The sequence below is a fragment of the Hyaena hyaena genome, unplaced genomic scaffold (genome assembly GCF_003009895.1).
Source record: "Hyaena hyaena isolate Hyena2069 unplaced genomic scaffold, ASM300989v1 scaffold_426, whole genome shotgun sequence".
Classification (NCBI taxonomy): Eukaryota; Metazoa; Chordata; class Mammalia; order Carnivora; family Hyaenidae; genus Hyaena; species Hyaena hyaena.
In genome coordinates, this window is record NW_024081061.1 from 1,269,480 (window position 1) to 1,294,531 (window position 25,052).

The 25,052-nt window shown below is 39.9% G+C and overlaps 1 protein-coding gene across 15 annotated transcripts in view; it reads left to right on the top strand.

Moving 5' to 3' along the window:
• The first annotated feature begins 1,073 nt into the window (after positions 1 to 1,073).
• LOC120245652 (ankyrin repeat and KH domain-containing protein 1) overlaps positions 1,074 to 25,052 on the top strand; it is a 138,049-nt gene continuing 114,070 nt past the window's right edge. For all 15 annotated transcript variants that reach the window (XM_039252772.1, XM_039252773.1, XM_039252775.1 and 12 more), the window contains exon 1: positions 1,074 to 1,487. In XM_039252772.1, the coding sequence (XP_039108703.1) occupies positions 1,197 to 1,487 (291 nt within the window). In that variant the 5' untranslated portion in view covers positions 1,074 to 1,196. The remainder of the gene's footprint in view (positions 1,488 to 25,052) is intronic.

The following is a 25,052-nucleotide window of genomic DNA, read 5'->3' on the forward strand; positions in this document are numbered from 1 at the left end:
CCTTCCCACCATCCTTGGTGGGACAGTTCCCAGTACTGAGGCATGGCGCTGTCCAGCCCTCAGGCCCGCGGCCTTCCTCCAAGAGAACGCGGCCCCGCGGGGCCAATCCCGCCCGTAGGTTGCAGAACCGCCGCGCCCAGCCACGTCCCGGCGCGCGGGCGGGCGGAATCGCCCCGGGGCGGCCTTTCCAAGCAGCCCCCCTGGTCCCCTCAGCTCCACGCGCTGGGCTCCACTAGGAAAGCCTGGAGGCGCCAAGCAGGAACGGCCCTGCCCCCTGGCCTGTCCCAGCCCCTTACCCCCTCCCAAAGAGCCCGCGGCAGCTAGGTTACACAATCTCACCTGTCCCAGAGGTGGCGACCGCTGTAGTGACTGACGCTGCGCTCCTCCAACCAGGGACTGTCAGGAAGGTGGGGACTAGATGAGACTGATTGCTTCATTCCTCCAATCCCCGTGCAGCAACTCTCCGGCCGCAGTCTCAGCGTCTGGCGGAGAGCGACAGGTGGGAGCTTGGTAAGATCTGTGCTTCTTGCATCCTTGACGCATAAGCCTCACCAAGCTCAAGGTGAATTCTACTCCAAATCTCACTAATTCTTGCGGGTCGTCATCTCAGCCGTGATTTTAATCAGAAGTGGAAATTCCCCAACCCTTTCCCGTCACCTCAGATGGGGGCGGGATGAATGGTACTATTGCCTGCCAATTGTACCACGCGACGTCCTGTGACAAAGTGATCGACACTTTATGGCACCAATGAAGCCTCCTATTGTCAGGGGTCACTATGACTGACCACAAGGCCAACTAATCCACTTTAAGGTCGTGACGCGATGGTTACAGAGGTTGACCAATAGACGTAGAAAAAGACCGGAAGTCAGCGTGTGGGGACTAGGAGGCGGGTGTTCGCAACCGCCTAGGCCTGCGCGGGTCAACGCAGCTTGGGGGCCGCGAGCCAGCAAGCGGCGCGTGACGAAGAGCCTGAGCGACGGGTCAACTTGTCCAATGATCTGCAGCCGCTGGGGAGCTGCAGCCAGTGGCGAGTGTGAGGGGCGGGAGACAGCAGGTTAGGCAGTGAGAAGTTAGTGGCGCTGCTGGGACGGGGGGAAGGAGAAGCTTCTTCCTCCTGCTGTTCCTCTCGTTCCCGGGATCGGCGGCGGCGGTGGCTGCGGGTGACTCGGCAGCGTCTCCGGCTCCGCGTGCGAACCATGCTGACCGATGGCGGAGGCGGCGGCACCTCCTTTGAGGAGGACCTGGACTCTGTGGCTCCGCGATCCGCCCCAGCCGGGGCCTCGGAGCCGCCTCCGCCGGGAGGGGTCGGGCTGGGTATTCGCACCGTGAGACTCTTTGGGGAGGCCGGGCCCGCGCCTGGAGTCGGTGGCGGCGGCAGCGGTGCGACCGGAGGGGACGCGGCGCTGGATTTCAAGTTGGCGGCGGCGGTGCTGAGGACCGGGGGTGGAGGTGGTGCCTCTGGCAGCGACGAGGACGAGGTGTCCGAGGTACGCTTCCAGGACCCCCGCCGCCCATACACTGTGAGGCATGAATTCTCTTTGGGCCAGCCCAGGGTTGGGGCCACCTTCTCGCTTCCCCAGCGTTCTTTGACAGCGATCGGTTCCATGGCGGCAGTGGCAGCGGTGCGGGCCTAGTGCGCCCTCAGCTTACTCTTCAGCCGGCGGCTCGAGCCGGACCGGTTCCCGTCACCATCCGTAGACCCACAATGGGGAGTCCTTTGGTCTCCAAGCTTCGCGCGGGAACAAGGACTCCTCTGGCTACCTCCCGCCCACCCCGCTTTGGAGATGGGGGGGCGGGGTCTTGCCAGAGTCCCTGCCCTTGGTACTGAGAGAGAGAGAGAGAGCGAGACAGAGAGAGGGAGAGACTGAGACATTGAAACCGAATTTGCTAGCTGAAAGAGCATTTCCACTATATACCCGTCCCCAAAGTTGAGAGTTGTCTGACATTTATTTGCCTGTGCCTCGCCTGTGTATGTAAGAACAGTTCTTAATTTCCTTTTTTATTTTGAAACATGAGTATGAAGAAGCTCTGTGCTTTTACCCTGAAAAAGCACGTGAGCCTTTCACCTGGGACCTTTTGTGAAGTTATGCAGGAAAAGAAAAATCCAGTGCATCTTTGAGCTTCAGAATAGCTGGGTAGATGAAGTCTGTAGATTTTTAGACTTGGGTAAGGTGAAACACTGGACACCTTTTGCAGAGATTAATGATTAGGTCCTTCATTTATTTTAACTCTTTAACTCTTAACTGTGCCTTTTGAGGTCTGAGCATCCTGGAATGGAAGGCATCACTATCTTTTGGGCTCTAGGGAAAAAGGAGATATTTTATGTATGTATTTTTTTTCTCTTGACCATGGCTTAGATATAGTTATGTTCCTTTATGGCTATTCTAAGTGCTCAGAATATTCTCTTTTGATACTAAGGTGCCTGGTTCATTCCCCTATGACCAATTATTTAAACCTCTGATCTTGGTGTTAAAGTACAGAGATTTCTCTGTGTACAGCTATCCTGGCTGTTGTATTTGAGAGGAATAAGAAACTATTTGTGGGTTGCTGAATACAGTTAGTGCATTGTCTCACCATTCTACCATTGTCTTTCCATGTCTGAACAGGGGTTCATTTAGATTTAAAACCTTAGTACATTTTCATTTCAACATTTTGCTTTGAAAAAAAGTGTGTGGGATATAAGGGAGCTAGTCCCTTGAATGTATGTATCTTTGAATTTCACTATAAGTAACTTCTATGCCAAAGTGGGGCAGAATTTTATTTGAGTAGGCAGTTATGAGGAGGCTCTCTGGAGCGCCTCCACTCTTGTGCTTCTGGAAGGCTTTCTTTTATCCTCTTAATGGAAATTGATGGAGTAGGGACCTAAACCACATGTACTTTTTACCTAGGAAATAAGGTGGGAATATCTTTTAGACTCTAAACATTAGAGAGGTTTTTTTGTTTGTTTGTTTATTTGTTTTTTTAACTTGTTAAAGAGACTGAAAAGGTTTGCTTTAGTTTACATGTGAAGTCCTTGATTTTCTGGACCATTTTTACATAATCATCCTAAGTGAGATAAAAGATCACTAATTCACATAAAATTTTTACATAAATAGCATTTTTTACATAAATATATCTGGGAAATGAGCTTTTGAATTAATCATTTGTGTGAGGCTTATATACATACACACACACTCTGTCTCTCTGTCTCTCTCTCTCTAGTTTACTGCATTTCATTTGGAGTCACCCTACCATGTGATTGAAGCTGTGAGCAGAATCCACAACTCTTTGGGTTTTTTTTTGTGTGTGTGTGTGTGTGTGTGTTTATTGTGGAAGTTACATATTCATGATTCTTATACCTATTTAGGCTAATGGTAGAAGAACTTATTTTCCTGTTACTTAAGTGTTCTGTGCCTAAGAAAGATGTAGGTATTAATTGTATATGAGTGAATGAATTTTTGTAATGAATGTGCCTAGGATACTCAGAGAACTTTACCAAGGTCCAGGATGATGTTCAGTATGTGTATAGATTCTTTCTTAACCTGTGTAGAAAGGAAATTTTGTTTCTATATCTTGTTTGTCCAATACCATATAGAGAAGAAGTTCCTGAAGTATCTAGTCCCTCCTGTACAGTGTGTGTGGTAGAGTACAATCTATGTGTTTGGGGGTGAAACAAAATATCTTCTCCAATATTATTGGCTTTGAATTCCTGGTATGAAGAGACCATAATGTTTTTCAAAAAACCCTCACCCAATTGGCATCTGATGAATAATACTAAAATCTGTATTTTCACCTTCCCTAGATGTTTTAGAAGCAAGTATTTAGAATGTAGACATTCAGAGAGATAATGAGTTATTTTACAGTTTGAGAGTAAAGTTTGTCTTGTTCCCCAGTAGGACAGGACTTGGTGAGAAATAAGTAAGAAATGTGGAGGCCTAGTCGATTTGCTTGAGAATAAGTTTATGTTCTATACATTTCGTGTACCGAGGCATAGATACTCCAAGGACCTCTTTTTTATTCATTAACAGTCAATAGCTTTGAAAAAACAAGCTGTTTTTCCCTTGCTGGCTAAGTGAAAAGACCTTTTAGTTTGAGGAAGGGGCTTGGGTCTTTTTGTAAGATTTGTATTAGAATTATACTTGCTTAGAGAATGCCACCATTTGGGATCTTTGGTTCTTGTGATTTTAAACACTGGTGGGGCTCCCGGATAGCTCAGTTGGTTAAGCGTCTGACTTTGGCTCAGGTCATGGTCTCTCAGGTTCCTGATTTTGAGCCCTGCATGGGGTGCTGTGCTGACAGCTCAGAGCCTGGAGCCTGCTGCAGATTCTTTGTCTCTCTCTCTCTTCTCCTCCCGCCCCTCATTGCTCTGTCTCTTTCTGTCTCTCAAAAATGAATAAATGTTTAAAAAAAATTTTTAGGGGCATCTGGGCGGCTCAGTTAGTTAAACATCCGACTCTTGATTTCAGCTCAGGTCGTGATCTCAAAGTTGATGGGTTTGAGCCCCGCATCGGGCCCTGTGCTGGTGATGTGGAACCTGCTTAGGATTCTCCCTGCTGTCTCTCTCTCTCTGCCTCTACCCCACTTGCTCTCTCTCTCAAAATAAATAAATAATATTTAAAAAAATTTTTAAACATTAGTAAATATGTTTTGGGGCAACTGGGTGGCTCAGTCGGTTAAGAGTCCGACTTCAGCTCAGGTCATGATCTCACGGTTCATGGGTTCGAGCCCCGCGCTGGGCTCTGTGCTGACAGCTCAGAGCCTGGAGCCTGTTTCAGATTCTGTATCTCCCTCTCTCTCTGACCCTCCCCTGTTCATGCTGTCTCTCTGTCTCAAAAATAAAATTAAGAAAAAAACATTAAAAAAAAAACAAATAAACATTGGTAAATATGTTTTATATTTCTTCAGGCATAGCAAGCATGTTCCTTAGCTGTCCAAAGCCTTGAATAGAAATCAGACCTTGCATTGGATGCTAATAAAAATATCCATTGTTCAGAATAGAGGTCAGGTTGAAAATTCTTTTTTTTAAAATGTCTTTTTAATTTATTTTGAGAGAAGGGGAGGGTCAGAGGGAGGGAGAGATAATTCCAAGCAAGCTCTGTGCTTTCAGTGCAGAGCCTGCCATGGGGCTATCTTACTAACCATGACCTGAGCTGATGATTATGGCCTGAGCTGAACAAGAGTTCATCACTCAAGCTAGGCACTCCAGAAATTCTTCTTTTTTAAAGATTTTGTTTGGAAAGAGCATCTTTGATTTTTTTTTTTTAATGTTTTATTTATTTCTAGGAGACAGAGAGAGACAGCGTGAGAAGGGGAGGGTAAGAGAGAGAGGGAGTCACAGACTGAAACAGGCTCCAGGCTCCGAGCTGGCAGTCAGCACAGAGCCCGACGTGGGGCTCGAACCCACGAACCGTGAGATCATGACCTAAATGAAAGTTGGACGCTTAACCAACTAAGCCACCCAGGCGCCCCATTCTTTTTTTTTTTTTTCCAAAGATTTTGTTTGGAAAGAGCATCTTTGATTTTTTTTTTTAATGTTTATTTATTTTTGAGAGAGAGAGAAAGCACTCAAGCAGGGGAGGGACAGAGAGAGAGAGAGAGAGTCACAGAATTCAAAGCAGGCTCCAGGCTCCGAGCTGCCAGCACAAAGCCCGATATGGAGCTCGAACTCACAAATGGTGAGATGATGGCCTGAGCTGAAGTCAGGCACTTAACCGACACAGCCACCCAGGCGCCCCCCAAATGTTCTTTTAAATTGTTTTAAATGTTGATTTTAAAATGTTGATTTTAAATTTGTAGTCTATTTTCTTTAAATTCATTTATTTTGAGAGAGAGAGCCAGGGAGGGGCAGAGAGAGGGAGGAAGAGAGAATCCCAACCAGGCTCTGCACTCTCAGCATAGAGCCCAACTTGGGGTTCAAACTCATGAACTGTGAGATCATGACCTGAGCTGAAATTAAGAGTTGGATGCTTAACTGATTGAGCCACCAACGATCCCCTGTAGTATGTTTTTTTTTTTTAAGTAAAAAAGAAAATTCCTAAAGAAAAGAATTTGTAAGATTTATGACTTAATTTTTCTGTCATAAGGATGTGTGCATATACTGTATATATATGTGACATCCATCTTTTTTAAACTATGAAAGTCACTTAGTCTCCTGGTGAAAAATTCAGTAGTATAGGTAGTACATATAAAGTTTTTTTGTTTTTGTTTTTGTTTTTACAAATAGTTTATTGTCAAATTAGTTTCCACATAACACTCAGTGCTCATCCAGTACATATAAAGTTTAAAGTAAAAGTCCTTCTCATCCCCACTGACCCTTCCAATATAATTTTTCATTGACAACCAATATTAAAATTTTTCTTTCAGAAATTTTCTAGGCCTATAAGAGCCTATGTATGTGTATTTCTTCATATATACACACTGTAAAGACAAATATCCAGTTAGAAAACATAGCTTGATATCACTGAGGCTTTTTTCTTGAGGCAGGTGCCCATTTACAGTTATGTAAAAGCACACAAAAACTGTATACAACAATTTATAGCAACAGCTTTGTAGGGAATTGTTTTTCCTTGAAAATTATTTTTAGAGGCAAAATACAGCCATACAGAATTTTCATTTTGATTTTCTCTAGTTGGAGAAGAGATGTATCATTTCCTCTAGAGTTTCTTATAATTTATAACATAGAGCAAGGTTTCTCAACAGTAACCTATTGATATTTTAGTCCAGGTAATTCTTGTTGTGAGGGGCCATCCTAGGTATTAGCAATGTTCCTTCACCCACTAGATGCGAGTAGAACCCACCCAGGTGTGACAGCCATAGATGTCAGCAGATATTGCTAAATGTCTCCTGGGGACAAAATCACCCCTGGTTGAGAACCACTGGTCTAGAGGCCACTCTTATCGGCAGAAATGGCAATTTTGTCATAAATACTCTGTATTCAAACTTTAGGTAAACAAGGTGAGTCAGTGCTCTTAATAGCATCTCAAGGCTTATGCTCATAATCTGGACAGGAGAGAAATTGAAAAGTACTAAAAGATTTAATGCTGTAAATTTTCTGTGGTACATTTATCATTTTGGGGAACTTTCACTTAAAATATTATTTTTGAAAAATTCATTTATCGTCCTTGAAAATTAATTTCTAAAAAGTCTTTATGGGGATTTTATTTGAGGTAGAAGGGCTGTATTCCATAAATTATTAGTATTAGTGATACAATAGGAAATAAAACTTAAAACAAATTTTAATGTTTATTTTGAGAAAGAGTTTGTAAGTGAGAGAGTGACAGAAAGGAGACAGCTGTCAGCAGAGAGCCCAATGTGGGACTCACAAACTGGGATATCATGACCTGATCTGAAGTCATCGCTTAACCAACTGAGCCACTCAGGTGCCCCTAGGAAACATAACTTTGTATTCTAGTGAGCAAATTTTGGGGACATTGGAAATGTTTACAGAAAGAAAGGTTACATGTTATCACTGTAACAATTTGTTATATTGCACAAGTTTCATTCTGTAAAGCCTTAAGGCTTTACATACAAAATGACGTGTTGATAAGTGGTTATATGAATGTGGGCCAAACCAGAGTTGATTGGATTTGGGTGGAGGAAAACCTTATTGTGAAGCTTAAAGAATATAGGGGGTTTTTTTGGTTGTTACTTAGTACATTCAATAGGTGATTACATGCATACAGTTTATGAGTCACAGTGACATAAAGAAAAATACAGTGAAAAGTCTTGATCTAATTTCTGCTCCCAAGTGTCCTGCCCTCTACATTTTTAAATGTCTGTCTTTTCCTTTCAGAATTTCTTTATGGAAATTGAAATATGTATTTTAATTTTCCTTATTGTTATACAATATATAACATACTATTCATGTGTGATTTGTAAGTGGTAAATTTGAGAAGTAATTTAGACTTTTTATCTAATCAGAGTGGTAAAACATTTTAAGAATGAAGTGTTGGAGATGAGTTTAAGCACATTCCTTTCAAAGTCTTGTAGTAATGTGATAATGTACTAGATGACCTCTGAAAATCACTTCTGGCCTTCTGATTCAGTGATAGATAAGATAAATAAATATTTTGCTTTAAAGAAAGCAAAGCAGTTTTTAAAAAGTATTAGTCTTAGGGGCGCCTGGGTGGCTTAGTTGGTTAAGCGTCCGACTTTCGCTTAGGTCATGATCTCGCAGTTCGTGGGTTCGAGCCCCGCGTCGGGCTCTGTGCTGACTGCCAGCTCAGAGCCTGGAGCCTGTTTCAGAGTCTGTATCTCCCTCTCTCTCTGACCCTCCCCTGCTCACGCTGTCTCACTCTCTCTCTCTCCTAGAAATAAATAAAAATATTTAAAAAAAAGTATTAGTCTTAAATTGGCAAGTAAAAGAAAAGAAATGAGGAGTCTGCCATTTTGGTTTTTTCTTTTGCCTAATTTACCTTCCTGCAGAATCAAAGATGTAAGAAATAAAATCAATTCTTTTTCTTTTCTTTTTTAAATTTTTTTTAATGTTTTTTTATTTATTTCTAGGAGAGAGAGAGAGAGAGACAGCATGAGCAGGGGAGGGTCAGAGAGAGAGGGAGTCACAGACTGAAACAGGCTCCAGGCTCTGAGCTGGCAGTCAGCACAGAGCCCAATGCGGGGCTCGAACCCACGAACCGCGAGATCATGACCTAAGCGAAAGTCGGACGCTTAACCGACTAGGCCACCCAGGCGCCCCTTTCTTTTCTTTTTTAACCAGTTATGAATTAACTATTTCAGTATTTCAGTATGTCTGTTTTCATTTCAGTTCAGACCTTATGATTTTCAGTTTTTCTCTCCTTTTGCTTTTCTGTAAAGTCATAGAATCTTGGTGATAATCCTGTCTCATCTCATTTTTAGGTAACTGCTACCATTTATTGAATTCATATTATATACCAGTATCATAGTAGATACTTTCGTTATTTTATTTAATCATTTCAACACCCCTTTGAGGTAGGCATCTGAATTTTTATAGATGAGTAAATGTAGGCTCAGTAATGATGAATCCATAAAACAAAAAACAAACAAAATAACTGTTTAAAATGTTCCATAGCTAGTAAGTGGTAAAGCTAGGATTTGAATCTAGAACTTATGCTATTATTTTGCTTCTTCAGATTAAGAAATTGGTCGGTTTTGGTTACGAAATACTCTTTCTCCAATAAATCCTTGCTTAGTGCCTGTAGAAGTTTTTGCTTATCTAAAGTGAAATGAGAAAAGTAAGGATAGTGTAGTGAGGCTCTCATAAAGGTACTTTTTCCTCCTTTTTTCTATTTTGAGAAAATGTACTTTTTACTGTTACAAAATGAATTTTTAAAATATCCATATTTGATAAAATATAAGATTAGAAACTTTGTGTGGAGACTCTGGGTAAAGCCTCAGAAGTCTGGAAACAATTGAGTTAGTGCCTTGTCCAGGATTACACTGCTAATTCATAGACAAAATGGGTCATCTGACTCCCATTCTGGTTATCTTACTTGTTATGCTGTTTCTTTTCTGATGCATTTTACCAATGAATTTAATTAGTTGCTTAAGACATGCCTATCTCAATATAATCCATAGTTGACCTTGTCGGAAAAGTTTTATATTATTTAATGAAATTAGTGACTGCTGTGTAGATCAGTATAAATATATCAGGCTATTAAAAGTACACCAGTGGGGCGCCTATGTGGCTCAGTTGGTTAAGTGTCCTCTTTGGCTTAGGTTATCATTTTGCTGTTCCCAAGTTCGAGCCTGGTATTGGGCTCTGTGCTCACAGCTCATAGCCTGGAGCCGGTTTCAGATTCCCTGTCTTGCTCTCTCTCTGCCCCTCCCCCCTCTCAAAAATAAACATTGTAAAACATTTTTAAAAAGTACACCACTGAGTATAGGAGGAGCAGTATTCTAAGGTAATTTTGTAATTGAACTTATTTGAAAAGTTCAGGCCTGGGGCGCCTGGGTGGCTTAGTTGGTTAAGCGTCCGACTTTCGCTTGGGTCATGATCTCGCGGTTCGTGGGTTCGAGCCCCACGTCGGGCTCTGCTGACTGCCAGCTCAGAGCCTGGAGCCTATTTCAAAGTCTGTATCTCCCTCTCTCTCTCTGGCCCTCCCCTGCTCACACTGTCTCTCTCTCTCTCCTAGAAATAAATAAAAAAGTATTAAAAAAAAAAAAGAAAGAAAAGTTCAGGCCTTGTCATTATTCATCTTTTTTTAAAAAAATCTTTTTTATATTTTATTTATTTCTGAGAGAGAGACAACATGAGCAAGCGAGGGTCATAGAGAGAGGGAGATACAGAATCTGAAACAGCCTCCAGGCTCTGAGCTAGCTGTCAGCACAGAGCCGGATGTGGGGTTTGAACCTACAAACTGAGATCATGATCTGAGCCGAAGTCAGATGCTTAACCAACTGAGCCACCCAGGCGCCCCTGTCATTATTCATCTTAAAATAATTAAATAAATATTAAAACTACTGATATGGAAAGGCATATACCCAACTTTGCTCCTTTCCCAATTTGGGAAACATTGGTTTTGCATATTGTTACACTCTAATTAATTTGTAGAAATTAAAATCACTATGCTATTCTATTTTTTTTTAATTTTTTTAATGTTTTATTTATTTCCAGGAGAGAGAGAGAGAGAGACAGTATGAGCAGGGGAGGGTCAGAGAGAGAGGGAGTCACAGACTCTGAAACAGGCTCCAGGCTCTGAGCTGGCAGTCAGCACAGAGCCCGACGCGGGGCTCGAACCCACGAACCGCGAGATCATGACCTAAGCGAAAGTCGGACGCTTAACCGACTGAGCCACCCAGGTGCCCCTAAAATCACTATGCTATTCTATTGGTAGTTAATGACAGTGTGTAGTTCCTGTGAATGAAAATCATTTGCCTTGTGATGATTGACTGGATTACTTTTCTTCTAGTCAACTTTACCTAAACCAGCAAGAAAGTAAAGTTGTATATATAAAGCTGTATTTTATTTCCTAGACTGAAATTTAGCAACTGTCAGTCAGAGAGCACATTTGATCTTTATCCTTTTTTTTGAATGTCTATTTTATTTTTAAGAAAGAACATGAGCAGGGGTGGGGAGCAGAGAGTGAGAGTGAGACAGAGGATCTAAAGCAGGCTCTGTGCTAAGAGCGGGACTCAGCTCACAAACAGTGAGATCATGACTTGAGCCACAGTCAGATGCTTAACTGACTGACCAACCAGGCTCCCCTAATCTTAATCCTTTACATATACTTCTATTCTCATAGAATTTTTCCCTGAATGGATATTTGCAGTAGTAGAAAGGGTGTTTTTGTTTTTTATTCTTTTGTTTTATTAAAAAAATTTTTTTAACATTTATTTATTACTGAGAGACACAGAGAGATGGGGGAGGGGCAGAGAGCGAAGGAGACTCAGAATCTGAAGCAGGCTCCAGGCACAGAGCCCGATGTGGGGCCTGAACCCATGAACCATGAGATCATGTACTGAGCTGAAGCCGGATGCTCAACCGACTGAGCCCCCCAGGTGCCCCAGTTTTATTTTGTTTAGAGTAGCTATCCCAGTGTATCCTGGCTGTTTGATTCACCTGCATTAGTGTGCCAATTTTGAAAAGACAATGGCAAGTATACCTCCAGGGATTAGCTTTAAGAACCAAAGAATTGTACAGGAGACCAGTTTACTAAGTTGCCAAGGTAAATTTGATTTAAGAATTTGTATGAGGACAGTTTTTTTGTTGAGTGTGTGTGTGTGTGTCTGTGTGTGTGTGTGTGTGTGTGTGTTAAAATATAAATAGACAAAATTTACCATTTTAACCATTTTTTTGTCTTTTGTTTTGGTTGTGTTAGAATATCCGTAACACAGAATTTACCATTTTAGCCATTTTAAATGATACAGTTTAGTGGCATTAAGTACATTCATGTTATTGTGAAGCTATCACCAGTAGCCAACTCTGGAATGTTTTCATCTTCCCAAACTCAAATTCTGTGTTCATCCCCATCTGCCCTTCCTCAGCTCCTACCGACCACAATTCTACTTTCTCTATAAATTTAACTACTCTAGTTACATGAGACAAGTGGAATAATACAGTATTTCTACTTTTTTTAATGTATGCTGGGAAGAGGGACAAAGGGGTGGGAGAGAGATAGCGGCTGGGGGGAGAGAGAATCTTAAGCAGGCTCCATGCTCCGTGGTGAGCCCACTGTGGAGCTCAGTCGCATGACCTTGGGATCACAAACTGAGCTGAAACCAAGAGTCAGACACTCAAATGACTACACCACTCAGGCACCCCACAGTATTTTACTTTTGTGAGTGGTTTATTTTACTTACCATTATGCATTCATGCGTTCATCGATGTTGTAGCACGTGTCAGAATTTCATTACTTTTAAAGGCTGAATACTATACCATTGTATGTATATACCACCTTTTGTTTATCCATTCATCTGTTGATAGACACTTGGATTGCTTTTATCTTTTGGCCCTTAAGAATATGCTGCTGTGAGGGGCGCCTGGGTGACTCAATCAGTTAAGCATCCAACTCTTGATCTTGGCTCAGGTCATGATCCCACGGTTCATAGGACCAAGCCCCACATTGGACTCTGCACTGACAGCACGAAGTCTGCTTAGGATTCTCTCTCTCCCTCTCTCTCTGCCCCTCTCCCACCCTTGCACAGGTGTGTGTGCATGAACTTGCTCTCCTTGTCTCTCTAAATAAATAAACTTTAAAAAAAAAAAAAAAAGAGGGGCGCCTGGGTGGCTCAGTTAGTTAAGTGTCTGACTTCGGCTCAGGTCATGATCTCACAGGTTGGGAATTTGAGCCCCGCGTCAGGCTCTGTGCTGACAGCTCAGAGCCTGGAGCCTGCTTCGGATTCTGTGTCTCCCTCTTCTCTCTGCCCCTTCCCCACTCACACTCTGTTTTTCTCTCTCAAATGTAAACAAACATTAAAGAAAAAAAAAAGAATATGCTGCTGTGAACATGGTTTACAAATACCTGTTCAAGTCCCTGCTTTCAGTTCTTCTGGGTATATAGCTGGTAGTGGGGTTGCAGGATCATATAGTAATTCTATTTTTCATTTTTTGAGGAATCACCATACTGTTTTCCATAGCAGCTATACTATTTTACATTCCCACCAGAATTGCACAAGTGTTCCACTTTCCACACATTCTGCCCATACTTTTATTTTCTATTTTGTTTTGATAATAGCCATCCTAATGGGTGTGAAGTGGTAACTCGTTGTGGTTTTAATTTGCATTTCTTTAATGAATCCTGATGTTCAGCATCTTTATGTGCCTTTGGCCATTGTATATCTTTGGAAAAGTGTCTATTCAAATCTTTCTTTTCCCCAGTTTTAATTGGGTTGTTTTTTCATTGTTTATTTGTAGATGTTCTTTGTATATTTGTCACTTATGTATATAACTTGCACCTATTTTTTTTCCATACATTGGGTTGCTTTTTCACTCTGTTGATAGTGTCCTTTTGTGCCTAAACATTTTTAATTTTGATGAAGTACATTTTACTTATTTTTTCTTTTGTTTGTACATTTGGTGTCATATCAACGAAGTTATTGACAAATCTAGTGTCATGAAGATTTTCTCCAGTGTTTTCTTCCAAAAATTTTATAGTTTTAGCTCTTTCATTTAAGTCTTAGATCCATTTTGAGTTAATTTTTGTATACAATGTAAGATCCGGGTCCTACTTCATTCTTTTGCTTATAGATACCCATTTTTTCCAGCACCATTATTTGAAAGACTCTCAACTCCCCCAATGAATGGTCTTGGTGTCCTTTTGAAAACCATTTGGCCAGGGGCGCCTGGGTGGCTTAGTCGGTTAAGTGTCCGACTTTCGCTTAGGTCATGATCTCGCGGTTCGTGGGTTCGAGCCCCGCGTCGGGCTCTGTGCTGACTACCAGCTCAGAGCCTGGAGCCTGTTTCAGTCTGTGACTCCCTCTCTCTCTGACCCTCCCCTGCTCACGCTGTCTCTCTCTGTCCTCAAAAAAAAAAAAAGAAAACCATTTGGCCATATATTGGAGGGTTCATTTCTGGCCTGTCTGTTCTGTTCCATTGGTCTGTTTTATGCCAGTATCACACTGTTTTGATTACTGTAATTTTTGTAGTAAGTTTTGAAATCAGGCAGTGTTGGTCCTCTAAATTTGTGCTTTTTCAAGATTGTTCTGGCTATTCAGAGTTCCTTGAGATTCCACAAGGATTTTAGGATGAGCCTTTGTATTTCTGCAAAAATTGCCCTTGGGCTTTTTTCTTTTTTAATGTTTTTATTTATTTTTGAGAGAGAGAGACAGAGCACAAGTGGGGGAGGGATGAAGAGAGAGGGAGACACAAAATCTGAAGCAGGCTACAGGCTCTGAGCTGTCAGCACAGACCCCAATGTGGGTCTAAAACTCATGACTCATGAGATCATGACCTGAGCTGAAGTCGGATGCTTAACTGACTTGCCCCTTGATAGAGATTGCATTGAATCTGTAAATCACTTTTTGGGTGAGAACAAATGTTTGGTTTTTTAAAAAAATTTTAATGTTTGTTTTTGAGACAGAGAAAGAGAGACAGACAGAGCACAAGCTGGGGAGGGGCAGAGAGAGAGGGAGACACAGAATCTGAAGCAGGTTCCAGGCTCTGAGCTGTCAGCCCAGAGCCTGATACGGGGCTCTAACTAACTCACAAACCATGAGATCATGACCTGAGCCGAAGTCAGAGGCCTACCCGACTGAGCCAGCTAGGGGCCCCTGAGTGAGAACAAGTTTTGATGTAAGTCTTGTGTGATTTTTTTTTAAATCAGATTAGATAATAGCAAATCAAAAGGTTTGAGTTTGACAAAATAATAAAGATCATGTATAATAGGGAGAGACTGTGTGACCATTCAGTAATGGCTTCCCTAAAGCCTTGAACCCAGTTAACATGGAATAATGTTCTGAGTAGATGTTTCTGTAATATAATCCTTATTTTCCTGATTTGTCCTCATTGGCTAATTTGTGAATGATTACAATTCTTAATATATTGGTTAAATGCTAGGAAGAATACATTTTATCCTGTATATCATTAGAGATGAGTTCAGTTTTGTAACAATTATCTCAATATGGTTTTAAAGCTAGATAAATAAACCTGTAGTATTTTCTTTAATGATGTGGAATTGGAAAAAATTTCACATAAGCTTTTTATGATGTATGAGTTGGAAAATAAAGGTTTGGCCATGTCAGTTGATACTTTGAGAGGTACACTTTGGAAGGGCTTTCAGCTCCTATCAGCTTCTAATTGATTTTTTTCTCTGTTTACTGTTTCTTCTGCTACATCCATCTTTACATTTTAATTTTTGCCTTTTAAAAATTGTGCAGCCACTAAATTCAGCAACATATGTGAAACAAAATATCATTATCAAAGAGCAATCCCAAAAGGGGCAGTAGTCCCAATTATATTGGATACATTGTTTTTTGTTACTTTTTATTTTGATATAATTTTAGATTTACTAGAAAATTGCAAGAATAGTACAAGGAACTCCTCCACTGTATTCTTTACCCAGACTCACCAGTTGTGTTCATATTGTCCTATTCTCTCTCTCTCTTTCCATAAACAAATAAAGCATATAATTTATTTTCTGAATCATTTGAAAATAGGTTGCACACATCATGCTTCTTTACCCTTAAATTCTTCGGTGTACATTCCCTAAATATTCTCTTAGATAATCACAGTACGTTTATCAAAATAGGGAATTTAACAGTTTCTAAAGTACTTTTCAAATTCTAATTCCCGAAGTTTTAAAAAATGAAATATAATCCAGTATCATAGGTTTACTCTTTATGTACAGTGCAGTGGTTTTTAATATATTCACAAAGTTGTACAACTATAATCGCTATCTATTTGAAAGAATTTTCATCACCCCTCAAACATTCCCATTAGGAATCATTTTGTGACCGTCTTCCTACTCCCACCCTGCTTTCCTTGATAATCACTAATATGCCTTTGTGTCTGGATTTGCCAGAGACTGTGTGGGTGTTTTGTATAAATGGAATCGTACAATATGCGGTCTTTTGTTCCTTGCTTCTTTCACCTAGGATATTGTTTCCAAGATTAATACATGTTTAATGTATCAGTACTTCATTGAAAAAAATATTCCATTTTGTGGATGTACCACATTTTGTTTATCAATTATTTCTACATTTTGGTCCCTATAAATAATGATGCTGTGTACATTGTTGTACAAGTTTTGCATGAACATTTCTTTTCACTTCTCTTGGGTGTATGCCTAAGGAATAGAATTGCTAGGTCATATAACTCTGTGTTTAACTTTCTGAAGTACTGCCAAGCTGCTTTTTATGCTGCTGCACCATTTTACATTCCCATCAGCAATGTTTGAGGTTTCCAACTTCTCCACAACCTTGGTCACTTTTTTTTTTAATTCATTTTGAGAGAGCATGGGAGGGACAGAGAGAGAATCCCAAGCAGGCTCCTGCGCTGTTAGCACACTGTCCAACACAAGGCTTAGTCCCATCAACCTTGAGATCATGACCTGAGACAAAATCAAGAGCAGGGAAGTCCAATCCACTGAGCCACCCAGGCATTTCCCCCCTCCCTTTTTTTAAATATAGCCATCCTAGCGGGTATGGAGTGGTAACTCATTGTTTTGATTTGCATTTCCTCAGTAACTAGTGAAGTTGAGTATCTTTTCATGTGCTTATTTGTATGTCTTTGGAGAAATGCCTATCAGATCTTTCTCCCATTTCTTGATTGGGCTATTTATTGTTGAATTGCAAGTGGTTTTTTTTAATATATTCTAGGCACTAGTCCTGTATCAGTTACATGATTTGCAGATATCTTCTTTCATTCTATGGTTTGTGATTTCACTTGATTATGTACTTCACAGTTTTATTTATTTTTATTTATTTAAAAATTTTTTTAATGTTTTATTTATTTCTGAGAGAGAGAGAGACAGCATGAGCCAGGGGAGGGTCAGAGAGAGAGACACAGAATCCGAAGCAGTCTCCAGGCTCTGAGCTAGCTGCCAGCACAGAGCCTGACGCGGGGCTCAAACCCATGAGTCATGAAATCATGACCTGAGCTGAAGTCGGACGCTTAACCAACTGAGCCACCCAGGTGCCCCCATACTTAAAAGTTAAATTTTGGTGAAGCTCAGTGTATTTATCTGGTTTGTTTTTTTCTTTTGTTCTTGTGCCTTTGGTGACATGTCTAAGAAACTTTGTGTAATCCAAGATTGTGAAGATTTATGCCTGCTGCCTTCTAAGAGTTTTGTAGTTTTAGCTCTTACATTTAGGTCTTTGATCCATTTTAAGTTAATTTTATATAAGGTCTGAGGTAGAGGTCCAACCTCATTTTTTTTTTAATGTTTACTTATTTATTTTTGAGAGAGAAAGTGGGGAGGGTAGGGACAAAGAGAGAGGGAGAAAGGGAATCCAAGTAGGCTCCACACTATAAGCACAGAACCACATGTGGGGCTTGACCCTCTATACACTGTGAGATTATGACCTGAGGGATGCTTAGCTGACTGAGCTACCCATGCAACCCCAACCTCATTCTTTTTGAATGTAGATAACAAATTTGTCCCAACATCATTTGCTGAAAAGACTATTTTCTTTTCTCCATTGAATTGTCTTGACACCCTTGTCAGAAATCAGTTGACTTTGAATGTAAGGGTTTATTTCTATTAAAATCCATTTATCTAGATGTCTTATGCTGGTTGCGTACTGTCTTGATTACTGTAGCATTTTGCAGTAGGTTTTAAAATTGGGAAGTGTAAGTCCTCCAACTTTGTTTTTTCAAGATTGTTTTTGCTATTCTAAGTTATCAGATATATTCTCATTCTCTTGATCTGTTCTTCAGAAGAGTTTAATAGGGGATATTTAATATGCTGCAGAATTTATGGTCACAGACAAAATAACATTCTTCCATTAATAATATTCTAGCTCTTCAAATTTCTACCCCATTGACGTACACTTACTGGAGGGACAACTCATATTACTTAAAGTTGTGTTTGCTAGGCTATGAGAAGAGTTAGTTGTCCCAATATTAGTGTTTGATTTTTGAGAGGAATAAAACTGAAGTAGGAAGAGATGGTTGATTTAGGTAGTTGTAATCTGAATGCACCTGAAATAGACTATAGTCTGTGTGAAAAATATGGACAGAATTTATTTTTTCAGTATATTAGAGAAATGAAAAAGTGGGATAAAATATAAACCATAGTAATTAGAGTTCTTGCATCTGGTGTGTTCTAACAACTACTTAAGAGGTGTGATTCCAATATTTAAGTAACATACAATTTGCTTGACACCTAAGCCAGTGTTATCACCTATGTGATTAAATTGCAAAAACAAATCTTAGATGTCACTGCTCAAATGGCTGCGATTATATTAAATTATTAGTTATTTTGACTCTATGAACAGGGAGAGTGTGTACTACATTTTATTACCCATTTTACCTAGGATTTAATAAAGAAAAGCTTTTTTTCTTTTAGTTTGAAGAGAACATTAAAGGCTATACTTAAGTGCATGGATTTGACCTATTATCCTCCTATCATTTAGAATAATGTGATTGTACAGTTTTGTTTTTTGGTTTTTTTTTTAATTTTTTTAATGTTTTATTTATTTCTAGGAGAGAGAGAGAGAGACAGCGTGAGCAGGGGAGGGTCAGAGAGAGAGGGAGACACAGAATCTGAAACAAGCTCCAGGCTCTGAGCTGGCAGTCAGCACAGAGCCCGACGCGGGGCTCAAACCCACGAACCGCGAGATCATGACCTAAGTGAAAGTCGGACGCTTAACCGACTAAGCCACCCAGGCGCCCTTACCGCTGCCCTTTTTTTAAGTATGTTTCATGCCCAGCATGTAGCTCACCATGGGGCTTGAACTCAGAACCCTGAGATCAAGACCTGAGGTGAGATCAAGAGTTGGACACATAACTGACTGAGCTACCCAAGTGCACCATTGTGTATTATTTCCTTGTTGCTAATCTGTTAACAATCGTTCACTCATTCTCTAGAAAAGAAAGTCAGAGTTTAGTTTAGGGTAGGACCTCTTCTTGCACTCACATTATGCATAATAAAATTGTGTCTTTCCGAAGTTAGAGTCCTTGGCAGTCTGTTTAATTCTGATTGGTATTGTAGAGTAGATTTATTCATTTGACAATAACATACAAAGAGGCTACTATTTGATAAGCTTTGTGCTAGGCTTTGGAATTACAAAGATGAAAAAATGTCTCTGTCCTTAAAGACATCAGTATTTTCACAAGCATGAACATTTCAGGGAGCTTCTTAAAACAAGGTAAATTATTTATTCAAATTATATTTGTCTTTTCAAACTCCTTTCACATATTAACAAGTTACATTTGAGTGTGTTCAAGGCATCGTGTACTTTAATTGCATTAACTCTTATAATATTTTCATGGTCTTGTGACAATCCAGGATCCTAAGCGCAAATGTATGGAACACTATCCTGTGTAAATTGGATGATCACTCTAAAGGTTGATGTTTGGTTGTTTTATTTTATGAGTTTGATGAGTTTTAAGTGGAAGTTTAAAGGGGCGATGATTAAAAATGAAAGAATACAAAGTCCATCAGCATAAGATTATTTTGTGTTCATATTTAAGCAAAACCACAACTGCTTCATTATGTTCTATAAAGTCTCCAAGCATGTCCTGCTTCAGAGCCTTTGGCATTTGCAGTTCTCTCAGAAACTTTCTTCTCTTAGATATTCATGTGGCTTCTATCTCTTACTTTTAGCAGTCTGCCAAGAGGCCTTCCAACTGTCTACTATTTGTATGTTCCATAAACACCTCAGGGTCACCAATTTTAACTCTGAACCCATCATTTCCCCCTCCACCCTTATCTCCCCCCACCCCTATGTAAATTACATTGCCCTGAAGTGAGTTACTGTAGTCAGAAACCTCAGAGCTCACATCTGCTTTCTTCTCATCATACATATCTAAGTGAGGACTGAGTCCCGTAGGTTCTTTCCTAACATCTTGTTTATTTGTCCCTTTCTGTGTGTCCTTAATGCTCTGCCATACATAAATAAAACCATCATCTTTCACGGGCACTTATTTCAGTAATCCCTGGCTCTATCTACCTCCAAGATTATACCTCTCTAATTCTTCCTCTACCCTGCTATCAGAGTAAATTCTGTAATGGCAGTTCAGTCATGTCCCTCTTGACAAAATGCCTTCTCATTTCTTAGATAAAGGATAAATCAGATTCTTTGATGTGGCATACAATGTTATTTAGGATTTGGCTTCTATTTTTTCAACTCTGTCATTTTTGTTTGTTTTTAAGAGGGGAAGAGAAAGAGAGCAAGCATGAGTGGTAGAGGGAGAGAGAGAGAAATCTTAAGCAGACTCCATGCCCAGTGTGGAGCCAAACATGGGGCTCGATATCAGGACCCAGGATCATGACTGCAGCTGGAGTCAAGAGTTGGACGCTTTGTTGACAAAGTCACCCAGACACCTTAACTCTATCCTTTTTGTGCCTTTATTTGCTTTTTGTATTCTATCCATTCTAAATTGTTGTAGTTCTCTGAACCCATCAAGCTTTTATAGGCCCTGCTTAAATTTACTTCTGCTACTTTGGCTTCTAGAATTCTTGCTTATTGTCCCCTGGCTTAAGTACTTAATCTATATATTCTCAAATAAACTTTACGACTACCATTTGAAGATAGTGATATTTACAGATTTTTACAATTTACAAATGAGGAAACTGAAGCTTAGAGATATTGTGTAACATACACAAAAGTCATACATCTAATGATGATGGAGCTGGGATTTGAATCCAAGTAGCTGGGATTCTAAAGCCCATGTTTGTAACTACTACTATATACTACTGCTGCTGTCACTGATGTCCCTCTTCCCCGTCCTGTTGGAAACCTTCTTGTTCCAGAGTTGTCATCTCTAGCTCATTTCCTCCATCACTACCCTAGTTGGAATTGATCATTCCTTCTTTTGTGTTGCCATGTTGTCCATATATAACTAGTATAGTATCTGTAGTATTTAATTGCATTTATTTGATTGTATTAATGAACAAGAATCGTGTCTTATTTCTTGTGCTCCCAGTATAGAATAGAATGTTTGCACATAGTAGATGCCTGATAAATGTTGATTGAATGTGCCTGCATTGCTTAATATGCTCAGGTTACTTATTAGCTTAAGATAAATATAATGGATTGTATATTATTTTTATGGAGTGGAGAGTAAGAGTATAGGAAGGCAAGGCAAGCTGACCTTAATGATAGTAGTAGTGGTAATATTAATAGGAATAATATCAGCTAATATTTGTTGAACAATTACCATGTGTTAAGCACTGTTGTGCAATTTTAGATATAGTATCTTGCTTGCTCATCAATAACCCTGTGATATAGTTATTGCTCTCCTTATTTTATAGTTGAGGAAAAGGAGTTTAAGAGGAGAACAAGTTCACTAAGATTACACTATGAGAGATGAAGTGGTACTCCAGGAGTTCTTGCTCTTAGTCAGTATTCTTCCTCCCCTTCCTGGCATTAATTGGAAGCTTTTGGGTGTTTGAGGCTCTTTTTAATTTATTAATATCAAGTATTTCTTTGGAATGTTGAATAATTATTTTCTATTTGGGGTAATAAGTAGAAGCCAGGACTTCTGTCTAACTGCAGGGAAGATAGGAAGTTTCTCCTTTCAACAGTAAGATTTTCTTGGCTTAAATCCCTTGTGACTTTACTAATGACTACGTGAGTAGTTGTTTTTTTAAAAAACGTGTTAGTGGCACATTTTGTTGTATATGTATTGTTTGTGTACATTAGAAATGATGCAGTTGTGGGTGCCAGAAATTACTATGTGAAAACATGGTTTGTCTTCTTTTTAAGACAAAAGAGGTGTGAGTGGGTTTGATAATCTTGATTATATTTAATTTTATTTAGGCAAATTTTTTCTTGACATTACTATTATTGTTAAACTGAGGCATTACCATACTTGTAGTTTTTTTTTTTAATTTACTTAACTGGCTAGTGTTTGCTTTAGTTATGCTCCATTGTTTGTTTATTATAATTTTTTAATGTTTATTTTCAAGAGAGAGAAGCAGGAGGGGGCAGAGAGAGAAAGGAAGACAGAGAATTCAAAGCAGGCTTCTCGCTGTCAGTGCAACGCACAGTGCAGGGCTCTAACACATCAACCGTGAGCTCATGACCCAAGCTGAAGTCGGATGCTCTACCAGCTAAGCCATCCAAGCGCCACGTTATACTCCATTGTTTAGAAGATCCACTTAATACAGTCTGGTGTAGTTTTTACTACATATCCTTTTTAGGGCATGAGTTTTGAAGTCCAAAATATGTGGCTTCAGATCCAGCATGGTTATGTGATCTTGGGCTAGTCCCTTAACTTTTCTGAGTTTCAGTTACTTAAAATGAAGATCTGTTCATCTACTTCATCAAGTAGGTTAGATGATTGAATGGAATAATATAAGGAAAATGCTGATAGATATGAGACCTTTTATTAATGGTAGCCTATTTTTTTTTAAACACTTAATTCATGGTACTTTTTGTTTTGTTTTTGTTTTTGTTTCTGAGAGAGAGTAAGAGCCTGCATGCAAGCAGGGGAGGAGCAGAGAGAGAGAGGGAGAGAGAGAATCTTAAGCAGGCTCCATGCCCAGTGCTGAGTCCATGCTGGGCTCAGTCTCACAACCATGAGATCATGACCTGAGCTGAAATCAAGAGTTAGATGTTTAACTGATTAAGCTATCCAGGAACTACTATTTTGTTTTATTTAAAATTTTTAAAAAAATTTTTATTATGTTTAAAGGTTTATTTTTGAGAGAGAGGGAGAGTGTGCACATAAGCAGGGGAGGGGCAGAAAGATGAGGGACAGGATCAGAAGCAGGCTTCCCACTAACTGCAACAAGCCTGATGCAAGGCTCAAACTCAAGAACGGTGAGATCATGACCTGAGCCGAAGTTGGTCCCTCAACCAACTGAGCCACCCAGGGACCTAACCCCTATTTTTTTTAAACAGCAGAGTTTTGTTTTTTTGTTTTTTGTTTTTTTTTAAGTAGACTCTGTATCCAATGTGGGGCTTGGACTAACCACCCTGAGATTAAGAGTCACGTGCTCTACCAACTGAGCCAGCTAGGCTTCTCAAGTACCTATTATTTTTAAGACCTTCCTTTCTGCCATCTTCCATTAGCAACTTAAAAAAAAAAAAGTAGATTCTGTATTAAAACTGTAGTTTAGAAATTAAGTTTTTGTAGCTGAACAAAGTAAAGTTAGTTTTCTCCAGTTTTGACTTAGAATTAGGAAAAGCACAGTGGTTCTCTCTTGTGCTGGGTGAGTGAAACCAATCAACTTCAGATATCCCAAGATGCTGTTGCTTTTTTTTTTTTTTTTTTTTTGAGAGAAATAGAGAGCAAGCAGGGGAGGGGCAGAAAGAGAGGGAGACAGAATCTGAAGCAGCTTCCACAGTCAGTGGAGTCCGATGCGGGACTCCAGGTGACGAACCGTGAGATCATGACCTGAGGTGAAACTAAGAGTCGGGCACTTAACTGACTGAGCCACCTAGGTACCCTGCTGTTGCCTTTTTTTTTTTTTTTTTTTGAGAAGAGGACTGTGGGTCTGAAATTGGGAATACAGTTTTCCTTGTAGAAAGAAATTTGAAAAGTTTTTATGTTTAAGAATATAGCCTTTTTGTTCCAGTGTTCCAAAATGTTTTTGCTGATTTTATTGGGCCTTATAGTATCAGCACAACTCATTCCTAGATTTATCATTATATGGTCCTAAATTGCAACTGTATTACTTTCTCTCTTTGAATGCATCTTGGGGCATATTTGTGGTGTTACTGTTGAAACTTTTTTTTTAATGTTTTATTCATTTCTGAGAGAGAGACAACATGAGCAGGGGAGGGCCAGAGAGAGAGGGAGACACGGAATCTGAAGCAGGCTCCAGGCTCTGAGCTAGCTGTCTGCACAGAGCCGGACGCAGGGCTCAAACCCATGAACTGTGAGATCATGACCTGAGCCCAAGTCAGACACTTAACTGACTGAGCCACCCACGCACCCCACTGTTGAAACTTATGAATACTGTGTTTTTTTGCAAAAAGGAATTGCTATGTCCTTCAGTAATTATCTCTTGGAACACTGATCCATCCTTTTTGCCCTTCCAAGTAGAAATCCATACTAAGCCACCTGCATTCTAAAATTGGTGTGAATGCTGATTCTGACTTAAAGTAGAGGACTTAGGTTGAGTGGGGAAAAGTAAGACATATTGGTCTATACAAATATAAGTTGTACAAAAGAGAAGAGAAATAGTAAATCATTTTTTTAAAAGTTTCAGATGTTTAAAATGTTTTATTTAGGTTTCCATTTTCTCTTTCTTTTTTTAAAAAAGCTTACTTATTTGTGTTTGTTTGTTTGTTTGTTTTGAGAGAGAAAGCCCAAGCAGTGGAGGGGTAGAGAAAGAAGAGAGAGCAAAAATCCCAAGCAGGCTCGTGTGGAGCCCCCTGTGGGACTTGAACCCACTGACTTGAGATCATGACCTGAGCCAAAGTTGGAGACTTGACTGAGCTACCCAGGTGCCCCTTAGCTTTCCATTTTAAATGATCCAATCCAGGGGCTCCTGGGTGGCTTAGTCGGTTAAGCGTCCGACTTTCGCTTAGGTAGGTCATGATCTCGTGGTTCGTGGGTTCGAGCCCCGCATCGGGCTCTGTGCTGACTGCCAGCTCAGAGCCTGGAGCCTGTTTCAGTCTGTGTCTCCCTCTCTCTCTGACCCTCCCCTGCTCACGCTGTCTCTCTCTTTCTCCTAGAAATAAATAAATAAAACAAACAAACAAACAAGATGCAATCTGAATCTCTTAAGGGAACTTTACTTTTGAAAGTTTGTGAGGGAAAGTAGTGTAAAACATTTAGCCTTCCCTTGAGCTTTCTCATAGCTCCAGCTGGAATTCATGGGGGTGATGATTGCTCTTAAAGTTAGTAGAAACAAAATTTGTGGCTAATATTTCATTCTCTAACTCAAAATACAAATTTATTTAACATGTTTAAAATAAAAGCTTCATAATTCATTGTTATATTAAAAGATGTTCTCTACAGAGCAATGTTTTCAGCTTATATTTGAGAGCTTGGTAGTCTTTGTTATGACCACATGACTGGAGAATATATAAATATA